Source organism: Hirsutella rhossiliensis, assembly GCF_020360975.1.
Source record: "Hirsutella rhossiliensis strain HR02 chromosome Unknown scaffold00001, whole genome shotgun sequence".
Lineage (NCBI taxonomy): Eukaryota > Fungi > Ascomycota > Sordariomycetes > Hypocreales > Ophiocordycipitaceae > Hirsutella > Hirsutella rhossiliensis.
In genome coordinates, this window is record NW_025408667.1 from 11,846,232 (window position 1) to 11,867,252 (window position 21,021).

The 21,021-nt window shown below is 52.3% G+C and overlaps 6 protein-coding genes across 6 annotated transcripts; 2 read left to right on the plus strand and 4 right to left on the minus strand.

Moving 5' to 3' along the window:
- Positions 1-955: 955 nt before the first annotated feature.
- Positions 956-2,537, plus strand: HRG_01541 (chromo (CHRromatin organization MOdifier) domain-containing protein; the record flags this gene model as incomplete). Its single annotated transcript, XM_044860012.1, has 3 exons — positions 956-1,774; positions 2,128-2,415; positions 2,490-2,537. The coding sequence occupies 3 exons, from the start codon at positions 956-958 to the stop codon at positions 2,535-2,537; spliced, it is 1,155 nt and encodes a 384-aa protein (XP_044726412.1).
- An 862-nt stretch (positions 2,538-3,399) lies between these two features.
- HRG_01542 (integrase core domain-containing protein) lies at positions 3,400-4,610 on the minus strand (the record flags this gene model as incomplete). The annotated part of the gene is made up of 2 exons (XM_044860013.1): positions 3,400-4,254; positions 4,299-4,610. The coding sequence occupies 2 exons, from the start codon at positions 4,608-4,610 to the stop codon at positions 3,400-3,402; spliced, it is 1,167 nt and encodes a 388-aa protein (XP_044726413.1).
- A 5,313-nt stretch (positions 4,611-9,923) lies between these two features.
- HRG_01543 (DDE superfamily endonuclease domain-containing protein) lies at positions 9,924-10,407 on the plus strand (the record flags this gene model as incomplete). Its single annotated transcript, XM_044860014.1, has 3 exons — positions 9,924-9,936; positions 9,991-10,331; positions 10,381-10,407. 3 exons carry the CDS (start codon positions 9,924-9,926, stop codon positions 10,405-10,407), a joined length of 381 nt encoding a protein of 126 aa, XP_044726414.1.
- Positions 10,408-11,317: 910 nt separating this feature from the next.
- On the minus strand, positions 11,318-11,941 carry HRG_01544 (uncharacterized protein; the record flags this gene model as incomplete). Its single annotated transcript, XM_044860015.1, has 1 exon — positions 11,318-11,941. One exon carries the CDS (start codon positions 11,939-11,941, stop codon positions 11,318-11,320), a length of 624 nt encoding a protein of 207 aa, XP_044726415.1.
- An 814-nt stretch (positions 11,942-12,755) lies between these two features.
- Positions 12,756-14,021, minus strand: HRG_01545 (uncharacterized protein; the record flags this gene model as incomplete). Its single annotated transcript, XM_044860016.1, has 5 exons — positions 12,756-13,024; positions 13,168-13,178; positions 13,226-13,398; positions 13,581-13,664; positions 13,716-14,021. The coding sequence occupies 5 exons, from the start codon at positions 14,019-14,021 to the stop codon at positions 12,756-12,758; spliced, it is 843 nt and encodes a 280-aa protein (XP_044726416.1).
- A 4,816-nt stretch (positions 14,022-18,837) lies between these two features.
- On the minus strand, positions 18,838-19,843 carry HRG_01546 (DDE superfamily endonuclease, CENP-B-like protein; the record flags this gene model as incomplete). The annotated part of the gene is made up of 3 exons (XM_044860017.1): positions 18,838-19,063; positions 19,148-19,368; positions 19,445-19,843. 3 exons carry the CDS (start codon positions 19,841-19,843, stop codon positions 18,838-18,840), a joined length of 846 nt encoding a protein of 281 aa, XP_044726417.1.
- Positions 19,844-21,021: the final 1,178 nt, after the last annotated feature.

A 21,021-nucleotide genomic window follows, 5' to 3' on the forward strand; every position in this document is an offset into this window, starting at 1 on the left:
CGACACTTCAAGCACGGACAGAGCAAACAGACGGCTAGTAGTAGCCTCCATCTATCTCTCTCAGTACGAATTGCAGGTTGATCATCTTCCAGGGAAAATCAATTTCATCCCTGATGCCTTAAGCAGGCTGTCAGCCCCTGAGACCGACCAATTGATCGAGCGACAACGACCTGACTACACAGCGCTTGACGATGTGCTCCTTGCGTCTGAGGCCATCATGGATCCAGCATACCGCATCAAATTCAAAGAAGGCTATCAGGCTGATACCCATTATCGCAAGATCCTTCAAATGATCCAGGACAGTGAGAACACTGTCAAAGCTTCTAGGGCCCCAGAAATCGCGAAAATCAAGCGCAGAGGAATTCCCTTTTTCGTGGACCAGGGCCTGTTATATCACGAAGGAAAGGATGGATATGTTCGTCTCTGCGTGCCCGCAAGCCTCACGCACGAATTGATGCAAATGGCACACGATGATAAGCACCACTTTGGCGTTGTGAGAATGCTCAAGGAGCTGGAAACCTATTCAATCAGGAACGTCACTTGGCAAGCGAAAAAGCACATCGCCAAGTGCAAAGCTTGCTGCCTTGGACAGACTGATCGACAACAGCTTGCTGGAAGCTATCTGCCCAATCGACCCCCAATGCTTCCAATGCAGTCAATTGCAATGGACTTTATCACAGACATGCCTGCCGTCTCAGCTATGGGCTCACCCTGGCATATTGAAGGCTTTAATGCCTTTAATCAATTACTTACAGTCACTTGCTTAGCTAGCAAGCGATGCCTACTGATTCCAGGCAATGCAAAGTATAGCGCCAAGGACTGGGCAGCCTCCCTAGCTAGGCAGCTCATGCTATGTGATTGGGGCATGCCGCGCACGATAGTCAGTGACAGAGACCGCAAATTCACCTCTGCTTTCTGGCAAGGGCTCTGGAAGGCCTTTGGCACCAGAATCAGCATGACAACGGCATATCATCCGCAGGCGGACGGCTTGGCCGAGCGGCGCAATCAAACAGTGGAAACAGCGTTGCGACTGGCCTATATTGAGGACCCCAACCTTGACTGGAAGACCCTTATTCCTTCGCTGCAGTGGCATCTAAACACAGCCTACAACACCAGCACGAAGACCTCAGCCCATGAACTAATGTACGGATTCCCCCTGAAAGGGCCCCTGGAGGCTGTTGATCGCACAGCCAGCGCAGAGGCAGACGAATTGCCCTACATCAAGGAAGCCTTGCGTAAGCAGGCCAGCCTAGCTATGGACCTTGCAGCGATGAAGGCCAAGCGTTGGTACGATGCCAAACACCGACCTATCCATCTCAAGGCTGGAGACAAGGTATATCTCAAGCTTCATCAGGGATATCACCAGCCAGGCAGGCCGCCCAAGAAGTGGTCACAACAGCGGGAAGGCCCCTTTGTGATCAGAAGGATGGTTGGAGACCTGGCCTGTGAATTGGACCTTCCAGAGCAAATTAAGGTCCACCCAGTGATCTCAATACACCACCTCAAGCCAGCTCACGAAGGCTGCTTTGAAGAAGCTCACCCCGGACCAGTAGAAGTCACAAAGGACTTTACGGACCAGGAAGGCGAATTCTACGAAGTTGACAAGCTTCTGGACGTACGGGTCAGGAAGATTGGAAGAAACAGGAAGCCCGTCACGGAGTACTTGGTCCACTGGAAAGGATGGGGCAGCATGCATGATCAGTGGGTCAGGAAGGAAGAGATATCGTCAAAGGCCCTGGATGAGTTCCACGGGCAGACGACGGGACCGCGAGTGGTTCGCAACAGCAAAGCAAAGGGACGATCGGAAAGTTCTGACATGTAGCCTTTGTTGAGGCAGTCACTGAGGACAGTGGAGTTTTCTTTTGAGGCCGGCATTATGATGCGTTTTGCGTGTCCCTACGCACACTGGAGCGTTGGGCACGGCACCAAGCATCAAGGACACCGGCTGCCGCACGCACAGCCATGTGAACAGGCAGCCGTGTGAACAGGCAGCCGTGTGAAACAGGCAGCCGTGTGAAACAGGCAGCCGTGTGAACAGGCATCGGTATGTGGCTGCCTTGTAAACCGGCCGGATCACCTAGATAGTCCGACCTGGCTGCCTCCTACATAAGGATGAGGCAGTCATAGCTTAGTTGGAGAGACATCGATCCCACTTCATCTCATCCATATGCAAAATGCATCAACACCGCTGCCTTCTCCGTTCTTGCCCTGGCCGCCACTGCCATCGCCGTCCCCACCGAGCTCGAGGCTCGCGGTGGCCCCGGCAACGGCGGCGGCAGCGGCGGCGGCGGCACCACCTGCTCCGCCAGCGGCCAGAAGCAAGTCTGCTGCACCGGACTTCTCAACTGCCTCGTTGCAGTTGTCGGAGAAAACTGCAACAACAGCGCCTACTGCTGCACGACAGATGCCCCTGCTGTAAGAATGATCTCCACATCCCTCCAATGTGCGGGAACTCGTTGCGGCGAGCCCCCGGCTAATGTGTCCATCAGGGCACTCTTATCAATGTCGTTGCGCTGAACTGCCTCAAACTTCTTTAAATGGTGCGATAGCACTTGATGCCGCCTACAAGACAGGCCCTTCGGAAATCAAACGCCAACTTTGGACGCAGGGAAGGCGAGGTTGCCGTGGATCTGTCGGGGAAGAGTGATTCACGAGTCCATGTTCTTTTTACATGTACATACAGTCTTTACTTCGTGTTGCTATGAAATCAACGAGACTCTCTAAATACTTTGACTAAGACTTGGTGAAGCCCAATATTGGTATCGCCCGCGTTCTTGGAATTCCACAGTGGCTTTTTGCTCGTCTTCTGCCATAGTGTGAGCCTTGGAGCGAAGGAGCAACGACGTGTTTCTATTGATTTGATTGGTGGTGAACCTTGTACGACAACAAGGCCCAATCGCAAACTGCCAACATACATTATAGGTCACAGGGTTAGTTCAGATGGCTTCCCACACATACTTGCAAGGCATGGAATAATGTTAAGTCGGGAGTTCGGTAATCTGCGAGATGGACAGTTTTGGTACGCCGACCGAAGCACCAGACCTTTGCATTATACCTGGTCGTGATAATCTGGTCACATGCACGTCATAGAGCAGTGCCCGGTATTGGCACTTGCTATTTGGTACTGATCTAGCTGCCCTGACCCTTTCTGCCGGTGCAAGTTACTACTACCAGAGGCGTACTTTGACATACCCCTACTCGTGAAAGCCCACACTGTTACGGGGTCAGCACTGTTGGCACAGGTGCTGGGCGTAATTGATGTAAATTGAGCTACAAAGAGTGTAAAGGGGAGACGTGTCTACATCGCTCCCTTTAGGAGTCGTGTCCGTGGCGCTCGCACGTGACTAGTCTGGCCATGCCAGATCTACACATCGGGGCGTAGCCCCTTACATTAGCCCCCTACTCCTCTCTGGCGCTGGTGCCCTTTTTCCTGTTCCTGGTCCCCTCTACAACGATCGTAGGGCCGTCGTCTATAGGGTCTGGTGCCGTTACTATCGACGGGGCGTCGCCATTAGTCCTAGCCCGTAGTGGTCCGCGTATTCTCTTGCCCTGTATCTGCAGCTGTGGTTGTATTCCTTCGACTTGCCCCTGGATTTGGGCCGGCTGTGCTTCCGTTGCCACTCGTCGGTGCTGGTATGGTCCATCGTTTTCGAGAGCCGGGCCGTATCTCTGTTCGTACTTATCCAAGGCCGCTGTCTGTTGCATATTGTCTAAAGAGGTCCAGGTCGGGTCTTGCCAACCTTGCCAGCGTACAAGGACTTCCCGCCTACGGCCGCGGCCGGTTCTCTTCCACCTAGCGCATAGTATTTCCTCTACTACTTGGTGAGCCTCCCGTCTACTTGGATAGATGGGGTTGAGCGTCTGTGCGTTGCTGACCAGGCATTGGGTCCGTCCCCGCTCTCCGGAGTTGGTCGACGTGGAACCTATTATAGCAGCCCTCGGGAGGTCTGCTAGTTCAACCGTGTACGGGTCGAGTACCTTGCTTATCGTATACTTAGCGTGCAGCCAGTCGAACTTCTTCTTAGGTCGCTCTGACGCGTAGTTCCGTAAGTCAAGCCAAACCTTATCGCCTACTTCGAAGCGTTCTGCCGCGTTCCGTCGTCTGTTAGCGAAGCGTTCTTGTTGCTGCGTAGCTGTCGCCATTGATGCTTGGCAGAGGTCCGTAATCTGTTGTAGTTTGGTAACAAATTTCTTTGCCCTGGTTTCTGGCGAATGCTGAGGATACTCTTCCGCATATGCTTCCGTAACGAGGAACTGGTGACTTCGGCTCATAGCCGTGTATAGCGAAGAATGGGGACATCCCTAGAGGTATTGACCCGACCGTTTAACGCCATCTGAGCCGCGGGAACCCACTTATCCCAGTCGTTCTGGTTCTGGTTAATCACGGCGCGGAGGTATGCCTGTACTTCTTGGTTCATCCTCTCAGGGCCTCCGTCGGTTTGGGGGTGGTACGCCGTGCTTAGCTGCTGGTCGATCCCCAGTAACTTGCACATGTGCCTCCAAAAGCGGCCTACCCAATTCGAGCCCCTATCGCTCGTTATAGTGTCGGGCCACCAGTGGTAGCGGGCGAAGCACCATAGAAAACGCTCTGCACATGCTTCCGCTTCCATCGTTGGCATCGGTTCGAGTATAACTTCCTTACTTAGCCGGTCCTTGATAACCCAGAGGCAGCGGTTACCGTTCGCAAGGGGAGGTCCGTAATAAAGTCCATCTGTATCTGGCGGAAGAAGCGGTCCGGTACGGGTAGCGGTCTAAGTAGACCCCTTTATGCTCGCGCCATATCTTCGTACGGCCGCAGACATCGCAGTTACGCAAGAAACGTCGGATATGCTGTTGCATTAGCGGCCAGTAGAAGTCCCTGGATACGGCTTCTATCGTCCCTTCCGTCCCGGGTGGCCTACTACATGGGAGTCATGAACCTTCTGGATTAAGGAGCCCGTAATTCGTTTAGCGACTCCTGCTCTAGCGGTGCTGCCTTGGCTGCTGCTTCTGTCGTGATCGGTGCGCCTGGCACCCATAAGCGGCCACGTAGTCGTAGGTGCCCCCGAGGATCAATAAAGCACTCGGCGACTTGTACCTTCAGCTTAAGCTTGGGGTCGAGGGACCGAGATCCGTTTCGTACCGCGTTATAAACGCTTGTAAAGACTGGATCCTGGTTTGCCGTTTGCTGCCATAATTGTTGTAGCTCTGGGTCGTGGAAAATCGTGTGTTCTTCTTCGCCTTCTCCCGCTTGAGTCGACGTTACTCCGACGTAGGTACGTAGGGCTGCTTCTGGAATAAGCTGCATATCTCGTGCTTCGTGATCCGCTTCGTTTGGTCGGTCCTGTTCGCGAGAGAGCGCGTCTGGCACCACTGCTTCCCGTCCCGGACGGTACTGGAGCTGGAAGTTAAAACGCGAGAGATATTCAGCCCAACGTGCCTGCCTTTCCGAGAGCTGTTGGCGCGTCATGAAATACTCGAGGTTCTTATGGTCGGTAAGGATAACGAAGTTATCACAGCTTCGTAGCTCGGCTGACCATTGTTCGAGACAACGAATAATAGCGAGCATTTCCTTATCATGGGTTGGGTAGTTGCGCTCAGCCGGTGATAGCTTCTGCGAGTGGAACGCTACTGGCTTGCGTTGTCCGTCGACTTCCTGCGTAAGTGTGCCCCAAGCGCCCAGCCGCTACAGTCTGCTTCTACGAAGGTTGGCCTCTCGAAATCCCATTGAGTAAGAATAGGGCGTTCGTAAATAGCGTCTTTAGTGTCTGGAACGCCATATCGTGCTCGTCCGTCCACTTGAACTTAGTCCCCTTTCCTGTTAGTGCTGTTAGGGGTGCAGTTATTTCCGAGGCTTGCGGTATAAATATCCGGTAGTAGTTAACGAATCCTAGAAAACTGCGCAACCCCTTCTGGGTAACGGGGACTGCCCACTCGACTATTGCTCGTATCTTGTCGGGATCTGCCTGAATGCCAATTCCTGCGTGAATAATGAATCCTAGGTACTTAATCCGCTTGACTCCAAATTCGCATTTCTCCGGGTCTAGGTGTAGTCCATGCTCGGCGAGGCGTTCTAAAACTAATTAACCGTACCTTCCGGAAATGGTCTTCTCTGCTCCCGCTCGAATAGATAAGTATATCGTCCATATAAGCAGAGGCGAACTCGTCGAGGTAGTCTCGTAGGATACCGTTAATATACCGCTGGAAGGTTGCTGGCGCGCCACTTAGCCCGAACGGGTAACCATCCATTCGAAGAGACCGTACCGGGTGCGGAACGCTGTCTTCCACTCGTCTCCTTCTGCAACCCGTACTTTATGGAACGCTTGTACCACGTCGACCTTAGTGAACCACTTCGCATCTTTTAGGTTGCGAAGTGTGTCCCTATTAGAGGAAGGGGTAACGGTCCGACTTAGTGATTGCGTTCAACGCTCTGTAGTCACAACAGAATCGCAGCCCGCCACCTGGTTTCCTCACAAACAGGACTGGAGCTGCTGCTTCTGAACTGCTTGCACGGATAAATCCTTTATCCACTAGGTCTCGTAGAGTCTTCTTAAGAACCAGGAGTTCCTCTCGTGACATACCGTATAGTGCTCCATACGGTAGTGGTAACTGCTGGCCATTCGGGTCCTCCTTGATTCTGATTTCGTGGTCTATGCCTGGCTTATGAGGATTCAGCTTATCAGCTTCCTTCTTCATAAATAGAGGCAGTAAATCGTGGAACCGCTGGGGTATCGTTCGGCGTAGCTCTGCTTCTGACATGGGTTTCTTTGGTGATAACGCCCTTTCGATATCCTTCATGCTGATAGCGAAAATCGCCGTGGCAGCTGCCTCTCTTCCTTCCTGCTTGCGGATCCTTTCAAAGTAACCCACAAAGGTACTGGCTAGTACGTGCTTTGCTTCTTCGAACTCCTTGGCTTTCGCAGAATATTCTCCTTCCCGAGGTGATCTACCCAGTCTTGTGTAGGTTCATGCCATAGTCGTTTCTCGTGGGGCACTGAGTACGACTTTGTGTGGCATAACCAGGGTTTTCCTAGGATTAGGGGGAATTCCAATCGGGGCACCACGTAGGCACAGATCGTCTGTATGTGGCCGTTGACCTCCATTGATAGCCATACGAGGCCCCTAATCGTTGCTCCTTCCATTGCCCCTGATGCTCCTGTAATAGCTCGCGGTGCTATTTCCACTATAGGAACTTCCAACTTCTCGACGACTTCTTCGTCAACCGCGGCGTAGCACTGGCATCCCTCGTCTACGAGTGAGGAGAAGAGATTGGTCCTATTGATAATGCTTCGAATTATTGTAGGACCAACTTCCATTTTTCCTGAGAACTTCTCTTCTTTTGCCACTGCTCCGTTCTTTGGCCTCGAGACCCGTCTTTGTTTCGAGGCTACGCATTTCCCGAGAGGATGGGGTCTCGCTAAGTCCTGACTCTTCCTCACTAGAGTCGTTACCATCATCTTCCAGCAAGGGCATGATCCTAGCGGTGCGGACTTTTACATCCCTCGACCGGCTAGGGTCCTGTCCTGGCGAGTAGGGGCAAGCGGCAATGAAATGGGTGTTGTCGCCGCAGCGGAGACAACGACCCTCGTCACGGCGTTTATTCCGTTCGTCCTCGGATACCCACCTCGCCCGTTGCTTCCGTCCTGACCTAGGCTGGAAGCGAACCGTCTTGCTCGTTCCACTTGACCCCTGGCCGTTCGCCCGTCCTCTCTGACCCTGACCCTGAGTGCGTGTAACCGTCATTATTACGTCGCCGTCATGGTCGCGTGCGTCACGTGCGTTCTGCTCGGCGGGTAACGTTGCTGACGGTGCCGGGGTGTTGTCGTTACCGGCGACCTGGATGTTGCCGATGCCTGATGCCTGCCCTTGGTCACGTTGCCCGCGGAGCCCTGCTTCTCTGCAACGCCTTAAACTTCGCGGTGTGCTCGAACGCCCAAGCAATCGGGTGTAGACGTTGGATGTACTCGTTGTAGTCCTTCGGCATGATAACCGGGACTAGTTGCTCACGGAGAGCAGGAGAGATCGAGTTCCGTAGCCATGCGAGCTTGGAAGCATTATCCCAGCTCGCGCCGCCGCTTTGGTCAATGTTTCCTCGAATTCAGGAGGAACTTCCCAAACTCTTGGCTGTCTCGTTGAATGAGGTGCGCAGCCTGTCCTGCGCCCTCTCTGTCTGCTGCACGCTGCCGAACGTCTGGGCTAGGTGCGAGAAGAATTTCCGGGGGTCTGGGTTGCCCTTCGCGCTCTCTTGCCTCCAAAAACCCTCGACTCTCCTCATCATCTGATCCGGCAAGGTCTGCAGGATCTCGTACCACACGACGTTGTTATTGCCGTTTAGGCCCTCCTCTTCGTCGGTATTGTACTTAAATACCAGACGGTCGAGGTAGAAGTGGAAGGACTCGGTTGACCGTTCCACTTCGGCCAAGTCATCGGCTTGCGCTTCTTGCCACGGTCCATTTCCTGGGCTGCTTCCGGCCTCGGTTCGACGGGTAAGATCGCCGTGGTACTGAGCACCCCGGGCTGGGTGTCAACGGTGGCGCTGCTAGGCTAGCCCGGTGAACATCTTCCGCAGTTCTTCGTCTCCGCGATCCCAGATAAGATCTGCAAGAGCTCTTGCTCCTTCCCTCCATCGGCTCGTTGCGCCGCCGGTCGCGGTGCCCCTGCATAACTACTATTGTCCTCCATCTTGTTCGTCCGTCTCGTCGTCCGATCGATCGTCCGTCTCGTCGTTTAGCCTATCGCCTGTCTTGCTGTCTGTCCTGCTGACTGTCCTGCTGTCTGTCCTGCTGTCTGTCCTGCTGTCTGTCCTGCTGTCTGTCCTGCTGTCTGTCCTTCTGTCTGTCCTGTCTTTTGTTAACTGGTAGCTCAATATGTTACAGGGTCAGCACTGTTGGCACAGGTGCTGGGCGTAATTGATGTAAATTGAGCTACAAAGAGTGTAAAGGGGAGACGTGTCTACATCGCTCCCTTTAGGAGTCGTGTCCGTGGCGCTCGCACGTGACTAGTCTGGCCATGCCAGATCTACACATCGGGGCGTAGCCCCTTACACACACAAACAGGCTCTCAGAGGCCAGCCTTGTGCTTTGCCATAGTCTCCGAGCAAAGAACGTTCGTAGGCACGTTGGTCCCAAAACACAGGTAGTACCATGCCCCACCCCCCTTTCGGTAACACCCACCTTTCGGTAGCGCATTAGAAAATATCCCCACCAAAAACCATCAATTTCACTTACACCGATTCCAGCCAGCTTTGAAGATATTCACAAGCCGTCACTTGGAGTAGATAGAGGATTGATTGAATTCTACTTTTCGATGGTTGAATGTTTGTACAGGGGTCTGTGGCCTGTGCGTACCTTGCACGCGAAATTACCATCCAACCCCCTAATCTCCTTCCGCCTCCTGACGATGATTCTTCTCGTTATTCCTCCACCACAAGACCAAAATGACCTTAAAGCGGCCTCGGAGTATTTATACGGAGGATATTATGGCTAATGCGATAATTGATGTCACAAAAACGGCTTGTCGCAGTACCGCGCCGCCCAAAGTATGACATACCTCAGCAGTCTATTTCCGACAGACTCAAAGGCCAGGTAGCCCTGGCTGATCAGATCCAGCCTCGTCAACTCTTGAGTAAGTCTCAGGAAGCTCGCTTGGTTTCTTGGATCCTCCGCCAAGAGTCTCTCGGCTATGCTCCCTCCCACAGTCAGATCCGCGCATGTGTGGAGGCTCTTATGAAGCAACTGAACAACGAGCGGACAGTGGGGTGCAACTGGGTCTCTAAATTCATCAATCGCCATCCGGACATCAAGAACAAGCGTGGGAGACGTCAGGAAGCTAACCGATTTAATGCTTTTACGCCTCGGGCGGTTCACTGGTTCTTCGATATCAGGGAAAAGGAGTATGGATGGATTAAACCAGAAAATACCGTGAATGTTGACGAAGGCGGTATTATGTCTGGCTTTGGTGAGTATTTGGCTTGTCTTTCATTACTTTTACTAACCAGACTCTTTTTGCCAGGTTTGGATAGTCTTGTGGTTGGGAGTGCAGACCCAAAACGGAAGGCTCTTCTGAAAGGGCCACAGTCCCGCAACTGGACCTCATTTATTGAAGCTATCACCGCGGACGGCCGTGTCCTTACCCCTGGCATTATCTTTAAGGGCAAAGAACTTCAGAAACAGTGGTTCTTGACGGAATTCGGCAAAATAGCCAACTGGCATTACATAACGTCGCCCAACGGATGGACGGACAACCATATCGCTATTGAGTGGCTTGAGAGGGTCTATTTGCCCCAGACGCGACCAGCCGATGGCTCAGATGCTAGACTGATCATATTAGATGGACATGGAAGTCATGCAACGGTGCGTTTCTTTATCCACCTCTGTAGGAATTACTGTTAACCGGGACCAGGATGCATGGATGGCCACATGCTTTTGAACAACGTTTATTGCTGTTACCTTCCTGCCCACTGCTCTCATGGCCTCCAGCCGTTAGATAACGGGGTATTCAATGCCTCCAAGGCAGCTTACCGGAAAGAACTTCAGAAATTGACCTGTTTGACCGATTCTGCGCCTGTTCATAAGGTCAATTTTATACGGGCATATGCTAAAGCGCGCGAGGTTGGAATGACGGCAAAGAATATATTGTCCGGCTGGAGGGTCACTGGGAATTGGCCGATCTCACGATCCAAGGCATTGCGGCATCCAGAAATTCACGCGGACATTGTAGAGACGTCTCCAAAGTCCGCGCCATTTTGGGTTCTGATGATACGCCAAGAAACAGCCGCCAGATTCGCGATTTCGGAAAGAACAAGACTCCTGGCACCCGGAGACGATACGCCGTGATAGCTAGAGGCTTTGAAGCCCAAGAACAGACGCTTGCCGAGCACAGCAACAGAATCGCGAAGCTAGAGGAAGAAGTGGCCCGGCTGCAGAGAGGCAAGAAGAGGAGAGCAATTCCGAACCCGAACAGACGGTTCATGACTCTCAGTGAAGCTTTGGTGGCTGAGGAAGCCATTCCCAAATTAAAAGCCAAGAGATAGCCGTTGTGCTGAATTCTGACACAGAGGAGGAGGCGGTCTCAGAGGTGGAGACAGCTTCAGTGATCGAAGTCAAGGTGGCACCCGAAGCCCTTCCAGTCACCACCAGATCCGGGCGAATGGTAAAAAAGCGCCGGTACATATAAGAGCGTCCATTTCTCTACGGAATGATATTTTTTTGTGTTTATAATGTTAAGTTCTGATCATATTTCATGTAGTTCAAATGGTAGACTTTTGGTGGAGAATTTTTCAATTGCGCTACCGAAAGGTGGGTGTTACCGAAAGGGGGGTGGGGCATGGTACATGTGACTATTTAACCCTAATCTCAAGGGCGCGTGTTGAGAAGGGGCCTGAAAAGGCGCTCTCGCTCGCGTTCTCAATCTCGGATTTGCTGATTTGATTCCTCGGTCGGGGCCAGACTGCGATCCAGTCGCCGCTGAAGACGACGGTGGCTTTCCTGTCGAGCTTATCCATCGGGACCGTTGGTTCCTGAATTACCATGTCATTGGTGGCGCTCGCTCCCGGCTGGATGACGATGAGCGACCCTTCGGGGGGAGGCCACACCCGCTTGACCTTGACGACCCGCAGCTCGAGCGGCGTCTTGGAGCCGGCGGGTGTGATGGACAGCATACCGAGTTGCAGGGCCAGCTGATCCAGGGGCGACTGGTAGGCTACGATTGTAACGGGGAAGTAGTTCTTGTTGGTGACGGTGGCGCGCACGGTCGGGGGCGACGAGCCGGTTTGCCGCAGCGTGACAGCTAGCTTGTTGAGCGGGTTCGGGCCCGGTTTGCCGGCCTGTGTGGCTGCATTTGAGATGACGGCATCGCGGGGCTCGTTGGACGACGCGGGGGCCGATTCGCCGAGGGTAAAGGCAGCGAAGGCGACGAGGCAGCCAAGCGCGAGCTTGCGATACGAAGTGAAAGGCAGTGTCATGTTCAGTCTCCGGAGTGCCCAAAAATGGGGTGTTTCAAAGGCAGAGAAAGATCAGGGGCTCGAGGTTGACGGAGTCGGTTGGAATCCGAGGGAGGAAGCCGACGCTGACGGCTGCGTTCGAGCTTTTAAGCTCACGTGTCGTCATCTTCAGCATGGAATGGAGTGGCATGTTGATGATCCAATAATACGGGCTTACGGGCTGTCGGGATTTCATTACCCCTGTCCGGTGTGACCTTCAATCCGCAGCTTGCTGACTGAGTTTTGTACAAAGTCCCGCGATGTGGACAGGCTCTTCACTGCAGTGAGGTTATTCGAACTGGTTCAATTGGTTATATCTTGTGTAACTAGGGAAACGTGTCCCATACAAACTGTGTGCAAAGACCTTCCTCCCTGTGTCTCACCTCTTACTCGCACGTGACTAGCGCGGTCGATTAGTTATACGTGCGCGATCGGTGCCTAGTGCACAGGTGGATCCAACACTGGAACCTCTTTCTAAATCGATGATCGCGCACTAATCAATCCACCAAAAACACACCAAACACAGCGAATTAAGATGAGATAGGAAAAACACGAACAAGAACACCAACAAACTCCTACCACGATGCATCACTATGTTGGATAGTGTGCTCTGACTGTAGCTCTCCCCCCACACTGGGTGTGTTCTGCCACACGCCATCATGGGCCGCATTTCGAGCGCCGGATGCGCTAGCTGATTCCATCGGTCCCACGTTGGAATATGGACACGAGGATCTCCTCGTTAATGTGAATGGAATAAAAGAACGACGGTAAAGCAGAAGAAGGAACGAAAAACCGATTAAATCTCGTCGAGAATTGTTGTGTTATTGCGATGAACGAATCCTTCCACCCTCACGTTTAGCTGATTGTCGCTAATAAACTGCGTGAGGGCGCTGTTTGGTGATGCCTTCGTCATAGCATCGGCAGGGTTATCTGCGCCGTTGACCCAACGGATTTCCGCAATATCCCTTGATTCATATGCCTGCCTCAGCGCCATGATATCTATCATGAGTCGCTTCTCTGTTGTGGTGCCAAGTTTGACGAGGCACTCATAGAGGCTATATGAATCTGTGCAAATGACGAGCGGATTTGCTTCAGATCAAGGCGTTGTGCGATCGTATTGACCGTTTGCTTGATCACAAATGCGAGATCGAAGCCCGATGTCAATCCATAGATCTCTGATGCAAGAACGCTTCGAGTAACGCGCTTGCATTTAGTTGAGCTCAATGAAGAATGTTTCCGCGGATGGAAAATGAATCGGTTGATTGCGCGGTCTCATTGGCGATGATAATCACAAAGCCGATTTGAGAGCTTAAATCCTTATTGTTGGCGAATGATCCATCGGTGAACACAAAGATCTTCGCGCTCTCGAGATCGATGGGTATGTAACATAGGCCACGGTCGGGATTGTTGATCTGCCATTCAATCCGCTTGTTCAAAGCCTTGAAGTCGGTATTAACGGGCTCTTGGGCTTGTGCCGCAACGGAACAATCGTATGTTGCTTCGGGTTGGCAAATCGAAGCGATATATGCCCCCCGGGCGCGTTGAGCAGCATAATCCTGATGCCTACTTGATGCCTGAAGATTGATCTCCTCGAGGTTTTGGGCTTGGCCTTCTGCCTGACGATGACACAGCCATTTTGTATGGTCAGGCGGCTGCCGTTAAAGTCGCAGATGGAACCTTCTTGGAGAATCTCTTTTGGCTTGGCCTTAAAGCAGAGTTCTTTCTCCTCGATCTTGAGAAATGCATCTGTGCCAACAATGAATGTGTCATCCGTTTGCAAGGCCGCGATGCCAAACAGGTCCTTGTCGGCGATGTTGTTTGCCGTGATCAGAAGGCACGGGTCAAACGAAGAGGTTTCCATATTAAGCTTGCGGCAGTGATGGTCGTGATATGTGTTGAACCAGTGGGCTCCTGCCTCTGCGATGCCATATAGCGGCTTCACGATTCGCAGGATTGTTCCCTCTGGATATCTTCTTTTGAGTTCTTGAGGAAGGGCTGCCAGGATGACACGGGCCAGCTTGGTCTGGGATTGTGTGTATGCCATCGTGATGTCTCTGATCATGATGAACATATCCCGTGTGCAGAGAAACGGTGCTAAGGCCAAGGCCACGCGTTGTGCGGGCCGGCTGATGGTAGGGGCTTGTGTGAGGATCCCACGTTTCCCATCATCATTGTATCCTTGCACAACGAGGCGTGATTTCTCGTATGGCGTTGCAGTATTTCTTCCCTTAACCTCTCTGACCATTCGTGATTTGAAGACACGATATCCACCATGTTTATTCGCATCGAATTCTTCGGGTACAATGACCCCAGCGGCGAGGAGGTTCGTGAGCTCGAGTGTGTCGGAAGCTTCAAATGGGAAACCGGTGCTTGTGATCTTTCCTTCAGCTCGTAGCCGCTTGGCTAGGCCGAGATGTTCCATTTCTTTTCGAACAAGAAACGCATTAGCTTCATGATGAACGATAAATTGAACGGGTGAGCAAACAATAGTGGATTCTGATGTGCCATTTGTGCAGCATCCTTCCTAGGTCGGCCACGCCTGCGCGGCCTCTTTGGCTCAGGGTATTCGAAAGGTTTGGGTTGGTCTTCTGTGGTAGGAAGAGGAAGAGGTTGTTGAGTTGTGGGTGGAAGGGAAGAGGGTTTTGAAGAGGATGTTGTTGATCGGATTGTGTTGAGGAAGGAGTGATTGTTGTGTTGATGGGTCTGTGCGGCTAGGGCTAGGGTCGGGTTGCAACTGAGGAAGGAGCGATTCCGGGTGACGATAGTACGGTTGGACGCATGTACTGCGAAATTTCGCTGGTCCGTTGTCCAGGTCAACTGCGATTTCCGTATCCGTCACCTCGAGCACTTTATATGGGCCTTGCCATCCGTGCTTCTCGCGAAATACGCGAACTTCGCTTCCTAGCGCCAGGGATAGGGGCAGGCGCAACGCTGTATCAGGCCCATTACGCGTATTTAACGCGGTCTGAACCTTCCTCTGGGCGTTGATCTTCCTCAGCTCTGACATCGTTCGCCACACCGCCTTAGCTCTTGCCATTGCGGAAGGTGTAGGCGGCGAATCCATCGTCATTCGAGGCAGAGCACCGAAGACGAGGAGGGTTGGAACGAGGCCATCCGGACCGGCTGTGTCGTTGACAGCCTTGAAAGCCATTTGAAGGACTTGATCAGGGCTCACGGTATCCTTCAGCTCTGCCTTTAATATATCATATGCTCTTCGGACGGGCACATGATACTTCTCAACCTTCCCAACAGCCCAATGTGCTTCCACAGGCACCTGATGACACGTTATTCCCATCAATTTCGCTTCTGCTTGGAACTCGGCAGCAGCGAAATTCGTGCCTGCGTCATGAGTGATCACATCGGGTGGTCCAAGGTATGTATCCATCCAACATTGTTTCAACGCGAGCCACGTTTCCTTGGCCGTCATGTTGGATAGGAATCTCCTGCCTGATAGGCAGTGGCTTGATCAACAACATGGAGGACTGGTCTGCCACCCAATGTCATGACATCAACGATGACTTCGTAATTGAAGTCACAATCATCCTTCAAGCTGAACTTGAACCTTCGTGGCGGGTCGGATTTCATCTGACAGTAGTGGCAGAACTTCTTGATCATTTCCAGAGCTTCGATTTCCACATCATGGCCAGCCGAATTCAGCAGCTTGTGCAGCCGATACACGGATGGATGACCAAAACGCGTGTGGAGGCGCCGCAATTCAGCCTCCGTGAGATATGCCACTGATGCCTCTTGTTTCCGCAAGAAGAACCACGCGTGACCCCATCTTCGAATCACTGGAACGCTCACACCATTGCCAACGAGCTCGTTCGTGACGTTATTTAAATATACGCCGAGCCGATCCATATCAGCTAGGCATAGGAGGAATGGCGTTGGCACGTTGACTATATGAAAATCAACCTCTCCCACTGGTGTGTTCAAGGTGATCACGCCAAGTGGTGTTTCCAATCTTCCTGCACCAAATCTAACTGGTTCGGGCTTGCGATCATCACGGAATTGGACTGGGGGCATCTCTCGTTGGAGAGCACGCAGTTGTTCGATTCCTCCCGTCGATATGCATGCCGCACCTGTGTCCGGCATGATTCCTTGGAACGAGTCTTGAGAGTAACGATCTAGTATGAATTGTGTGGGTTCGTCACTGTTGAATAACTTGATGCCTACTGGAGAGATCCGATGATGGAAAGCTTCGTTGGACAGAAAGGTCGCAGCAGCGTAGAACGATTCATAAGGGTCAGAGGAGTCAGAATCATCGGATTCCTCGGTGCTCGAGTCATCCTGATCCTGTGATTCCCCTTCATAGTCAGCCAAGAACATAGCATACGAACGAGATTGACCGTGGAAGCCTCTCTCTCGTAGATACTTCTCTTTGGCTGCTTTTCTCTCGTTTTCAGGATGTCTCGTTGAGAAACAACCTTCCTTGCCGCAAACGTAGCATTTCTTCTTCCAATTTGGCTGACGCCTTTGTGATTGACCTCTTGTTCCGCCGGAATTTCGCTGAAATTTGCGATCCACGAAGTGCTGATCATGTCCTCTATCCAGGTCTTGGGGATATTGGCCACTGGGTTGTTCAGATCGTTCATCTTGCATGGCAGATAGCGATGATCGAAGCTGTGATGCCAATCCCTCAAATGTAGGTGCGGGAGAGTATATCGCGAGTCGGAATTCAGGCACACCACGGCACGCCCTGAGCGTTGCATCGATCAGGCCACCTTCGCCGCCAGACTTATCCCCGAGTGCTCTCCTACAGAGCCGCAATTTCGTAAGAAGGGCCTGGAGGACCTCGTCAGATGACTTACCGGGCATCTCAGCCCGAAGTCGGCTGAAGGTGAGGGTGCTCCAGTGGGTATGATACATCTTCTGGTTGATTTCGGTGTCAAAGTGCTCTTTCATCTTCTGATACATCTCAGCGAAGGTTAAATCAGTGCTGATTTCGTGTAGAAAGAAGGACTGAGCTTCCTGGCCAGAATCGAAGGAAAACACCATGGAATTTAGACGGAGGAATGTTTGCTTGACGGCACACGCTCATGAATCTCGGATCTTGTCATCGAAGATATCGTATGGTTCGCCGGTATAGGCTAGTTTCTTGTCCCATATCTTAATGAATCTAATCGTGAGATCGGCCTCAACTTCCTCGTTCTCGAATCGAACAGGTGGAATGCTCGTGTATGCATCTCGGAAGTTGGTAGTCCGTACGGGGAGCGTCTGCTGATACCGAGGGATTCGCGCCATTGATGCTGAGGCTCTTGCTGAGCGGGTTGATGGGTCTCAATGATCTGAGGGGATTCCGGTTCCGCCGGTCGGGTAATAGTTGGCTGCTGGATTACTACCGGTGCCGGTGACGATATAGCCGCTTTAACAGTTCCTTGGAGCAGCTTCTGTTTCACCTTATATGCCACGGTGTTTTCAGCAACCTCTTGACCAAGCAACTCGTTCTCATCCCATTCAGGAAGTTCGTTACTTGTTAGAAGGCCACATAAAGCTCGAGAGATGCTAGAGTTGGCCTTGCCCATATAGATCCCCCTAATTCTGAGAAGCGTCCGGAGTCTTGATCTAAGGCGTGGGTTGATTAGTTCGAAGTCATCATAGCTCCATCCCGTGAAGTCGTTATACAGATCCCCAAGCAGGGCAATTCCGTGGTTACGTTTATCCACCGTGTATGTTGCCACACAGCCTAAGAAGAAGCTGTTGCGGTGGACAAGGGAGGAGCTCTGGGTGATAGGTTCGTTGAGGAAATCCGCGTCGAAATGCCTGATCGGGAGTGAAGGGAGCTCCACGATCGTCAGGTTCCGTTCAACGAGTTGCCTGTCTTCGAGAGACACGTTGGCCGGGGTATCCTGGGCTGTTGCCGGGGCTAGTGCGGCAGATGAATTGTCAGACATATTGACAGGCTGTGTGCTGAGAAACAGGGCACAGGGTGTCAATGAGGTTATCAATGTGCGATAGGGCACGCCTAAGGGTCGCTGATGACAGCAAAGCTTAGGCACGGTTGGATAACTAGAGTGGGCTCTGATGCAGAGTCTTCGTAGCAATCCGCGCGTTGTAGCAACTATCCTACCGTCAGGAGCTCGCTTTGCAGAGCGTGACGATAGGTTAGCTCTCTTCCGTCTTGCTGTTCTGTGTCACCTTTGCCGGGCGACACTGATCAGTGTGGACAGGCTCTTCACTGCAGTGAGGTTATTCGAACTGGTTCAATTGGTTATATCTTGTGTAACTAGGGAAACGTGTCCCATACAAACTGTGTGCAAAGACCTTCCTCCCTGTGTCTCACCTCTTACTCGCACGTGACTAGCGCGGTCGATTAGTTATACGTGCGCGATCGGTGCCTAGTGCACAGGTGGATCCAACACGCGATTCCTTTATTTCTCTTCTCGCAAGACTGTAAGTCTAGATGCGGGATTGTCTGCTTGGACGGCCTGAGACATTGAGGTCGAGCTGCCGTCGTTCTCCCTTTAATGCGTTAGGTCTCCGACTTAGCCCACCTGGCTATAGGCAAATCTCGCCTCATCACTGCACTTTCTTCTCTGGAAAGACTCGCATCTGGAAGTATAAGGGATTTCCCGGTGATCTGCCGGATCGGACGATTCGCCGGATTTTGGTTCCCTTGCATTCCGGTGAAGATTTGAGTGAAACTCCACGAAAATAATATGAAACAATCTCACATTAAAGCAGAAGCAAGAAAGATGCCTAGCAATTCCATTCAATCTACTTCGCAGTCATCAAGCCACCGTGGCCGCTTCCTGTGGCGTCCCGATCGCGCAAGTCCCCGCATTGCGACTACCATCTCCTGGTCGCGCTCGACAGCCAATGATGGCTTTTTGGGACGTGAGGAAGTGGTCAATGCCGGCTTTGGATCTTTACGCAACTTAATGTTTGGCGATTTTGAGTGTTCCGGAGCTGTCGTCGGTTCTGGTGGAGCCGAAATGGCGACGACAATCTCGTCTCGAACGCCCGGACTCTTCTCGCGAGTCTGTGGAGCAACAGAGGTCCGGATCCCATTTCCGACATTTTTTCTGGTTCTTTCGCTTGAGCTCTTTCCGTATCTGCCTGTTTTTCTCCCGCTCTTGTTGTCTGGCTTCCTTTGCCTGACGTCTTTGCTCAGTTTTTGCCTCCCGCTGCCTTCTCTTCTCCAGAGCGAGAACTTTGAGGTTTGCCGCCTTTTGCTGTCGCTCAAACCTTTGTCGTTCTTTCTCCAAGGCCTCTTCTTGCTTCTGAGTCTCCATGGCTGCTTTCTTCAAGCGCGCTTGGGCCACTTTTGCAGGGCTAAATACCTGCGCCGAGTTAGGATCTACACGATCGAAAAGGTAATCCTTCAGAGCTTTACCGCGCATTCTGCGCTGCTTTTCGTGAAAGATAGTCTCCCGAAGTCCCTGATTCTCATATCGAAGCAATTCGTTCTGAGATTGAGACTTTCGAGAGTACTTTGAGCTTCCGACTGTCTCGGCTAGCGTTTTTTGAGGATCCATCGACTACCTTGTCGACAAGTCGGCGCAAATCCCGAGCAGTGGGCTGCTGCAGGGCGAGCGAGTCAACGGAGCTGTCGCCAGACTCAGACTCATCTTCTGTTTTCTCCGCGATCTGCGACAAAACGACTTCAGGGTCAAATGGGAGGAGTCCGGTCCGTTTCCAACCACTTGCGATGTTCTCCGCCGAGAAAGATGACCCGAATGCGTTCCAAAATAACGACCAGAACTCGCGTTTCGATAGCCCGATGAGTCCCTGTGTCTTTGCAGTCCACTGGATGAGCTGGTTGGTGTATGCGGTCGAAAGAGGGCCAAAGGGACACATCAGGGGCTGCAGCCTGTGCGTGGAATGCGGCGGAAACACGGCAACGATTATCCGATGCTGGTCACACCACTCCAGGAAGTCCATATTGACATGACTAGAGTGTCCGTCGGTAATCAGGAGGCGGTAATCCCGGCCGTTTCGCGCCTTTTCTTTCGTGAACCGGTCGAAAACACCAATGAGCCATTCCTTTCCAAGTTCATGGTTCGTCCAACCCGTTTCTGAGGTTGTGAAAACGCCGCTTGGTGCTCCGGATCAAACTCCGTGAGCCAGGAGTCCTGAACTTGCCCTGGCTTGCCTTGGTAGATGAGAAACGGGGGTAGCGCGGTCAGGTCTTGACAGACACATGCCAGGAACGTGATCCATGATCTGTTGCCATCCTGCGCAGCACCGATCAATTTTGGGCCCAATTATCTATACACCTCCTTTTATTAACTGTACACCAAAAAGTGGATCAACTGTGGCTGGGTCAGGCGCAGTGCCGATGCCGCTAATTTTGGTGCGCCCATTCCCGGCCGGCCAGCTGGCCAGTTCGTGATGCTTGCGTAACAACATCCTGTAACCGTAACTATCAGCAATACCATCAAAACTGAAGCTATTCGCACCGCGTTTTCTGCCCTTACGAGCCCGAATCATGGAGTCGCTTACGAAGACACTATTCCCGACCTTCCAGGCCGCGATGGAAGCCGCCGATACCGTTGCTGAGGCTGAGGGCTACGCCCTACACATTCGAACATCGAAGCGGGATAACGCTGGCCAACGCAAGTCTGCACTTGTTCGTTGTATCAAGGCCGGCCCCTACGAAAATCGGAAGGATAAAGCTGCTCATATCTCTCGTCGTCGCCTCAATACAGCAACCCAGAAAACAGACTGTGAATTTCGCCTCTCGTTGAAGGAAAAACGCGGTTACTGGACTATCTCTTATCTTCACGATGTTCACAATCATCGCCTTGTTGATGACCCGATGGTCTTTCCGAAGTACCGGGCGCTTGTTATCCAGAAGTATCGCGACGACATTATCCGGAAGTTTAATAACAATACCCGGCCGACCGATATTGCTGGCGAGCTTCGTGACCTGGTTCACGACGATCCTCGTTTAGCCGGTATCACGGCTCAAGACGTGAGTAACGCCTTGGCTAGGCACCGTCAGGAAGAACTAGCTGGCCGTACGCCTCTTCAGTTTCTCTACGACCGGCTAGATAAGTCCGACTTCTTTCATCGAGATAGTCGTGATCCCCAGGGCCGGCTAACTGGGCTATTTCTCG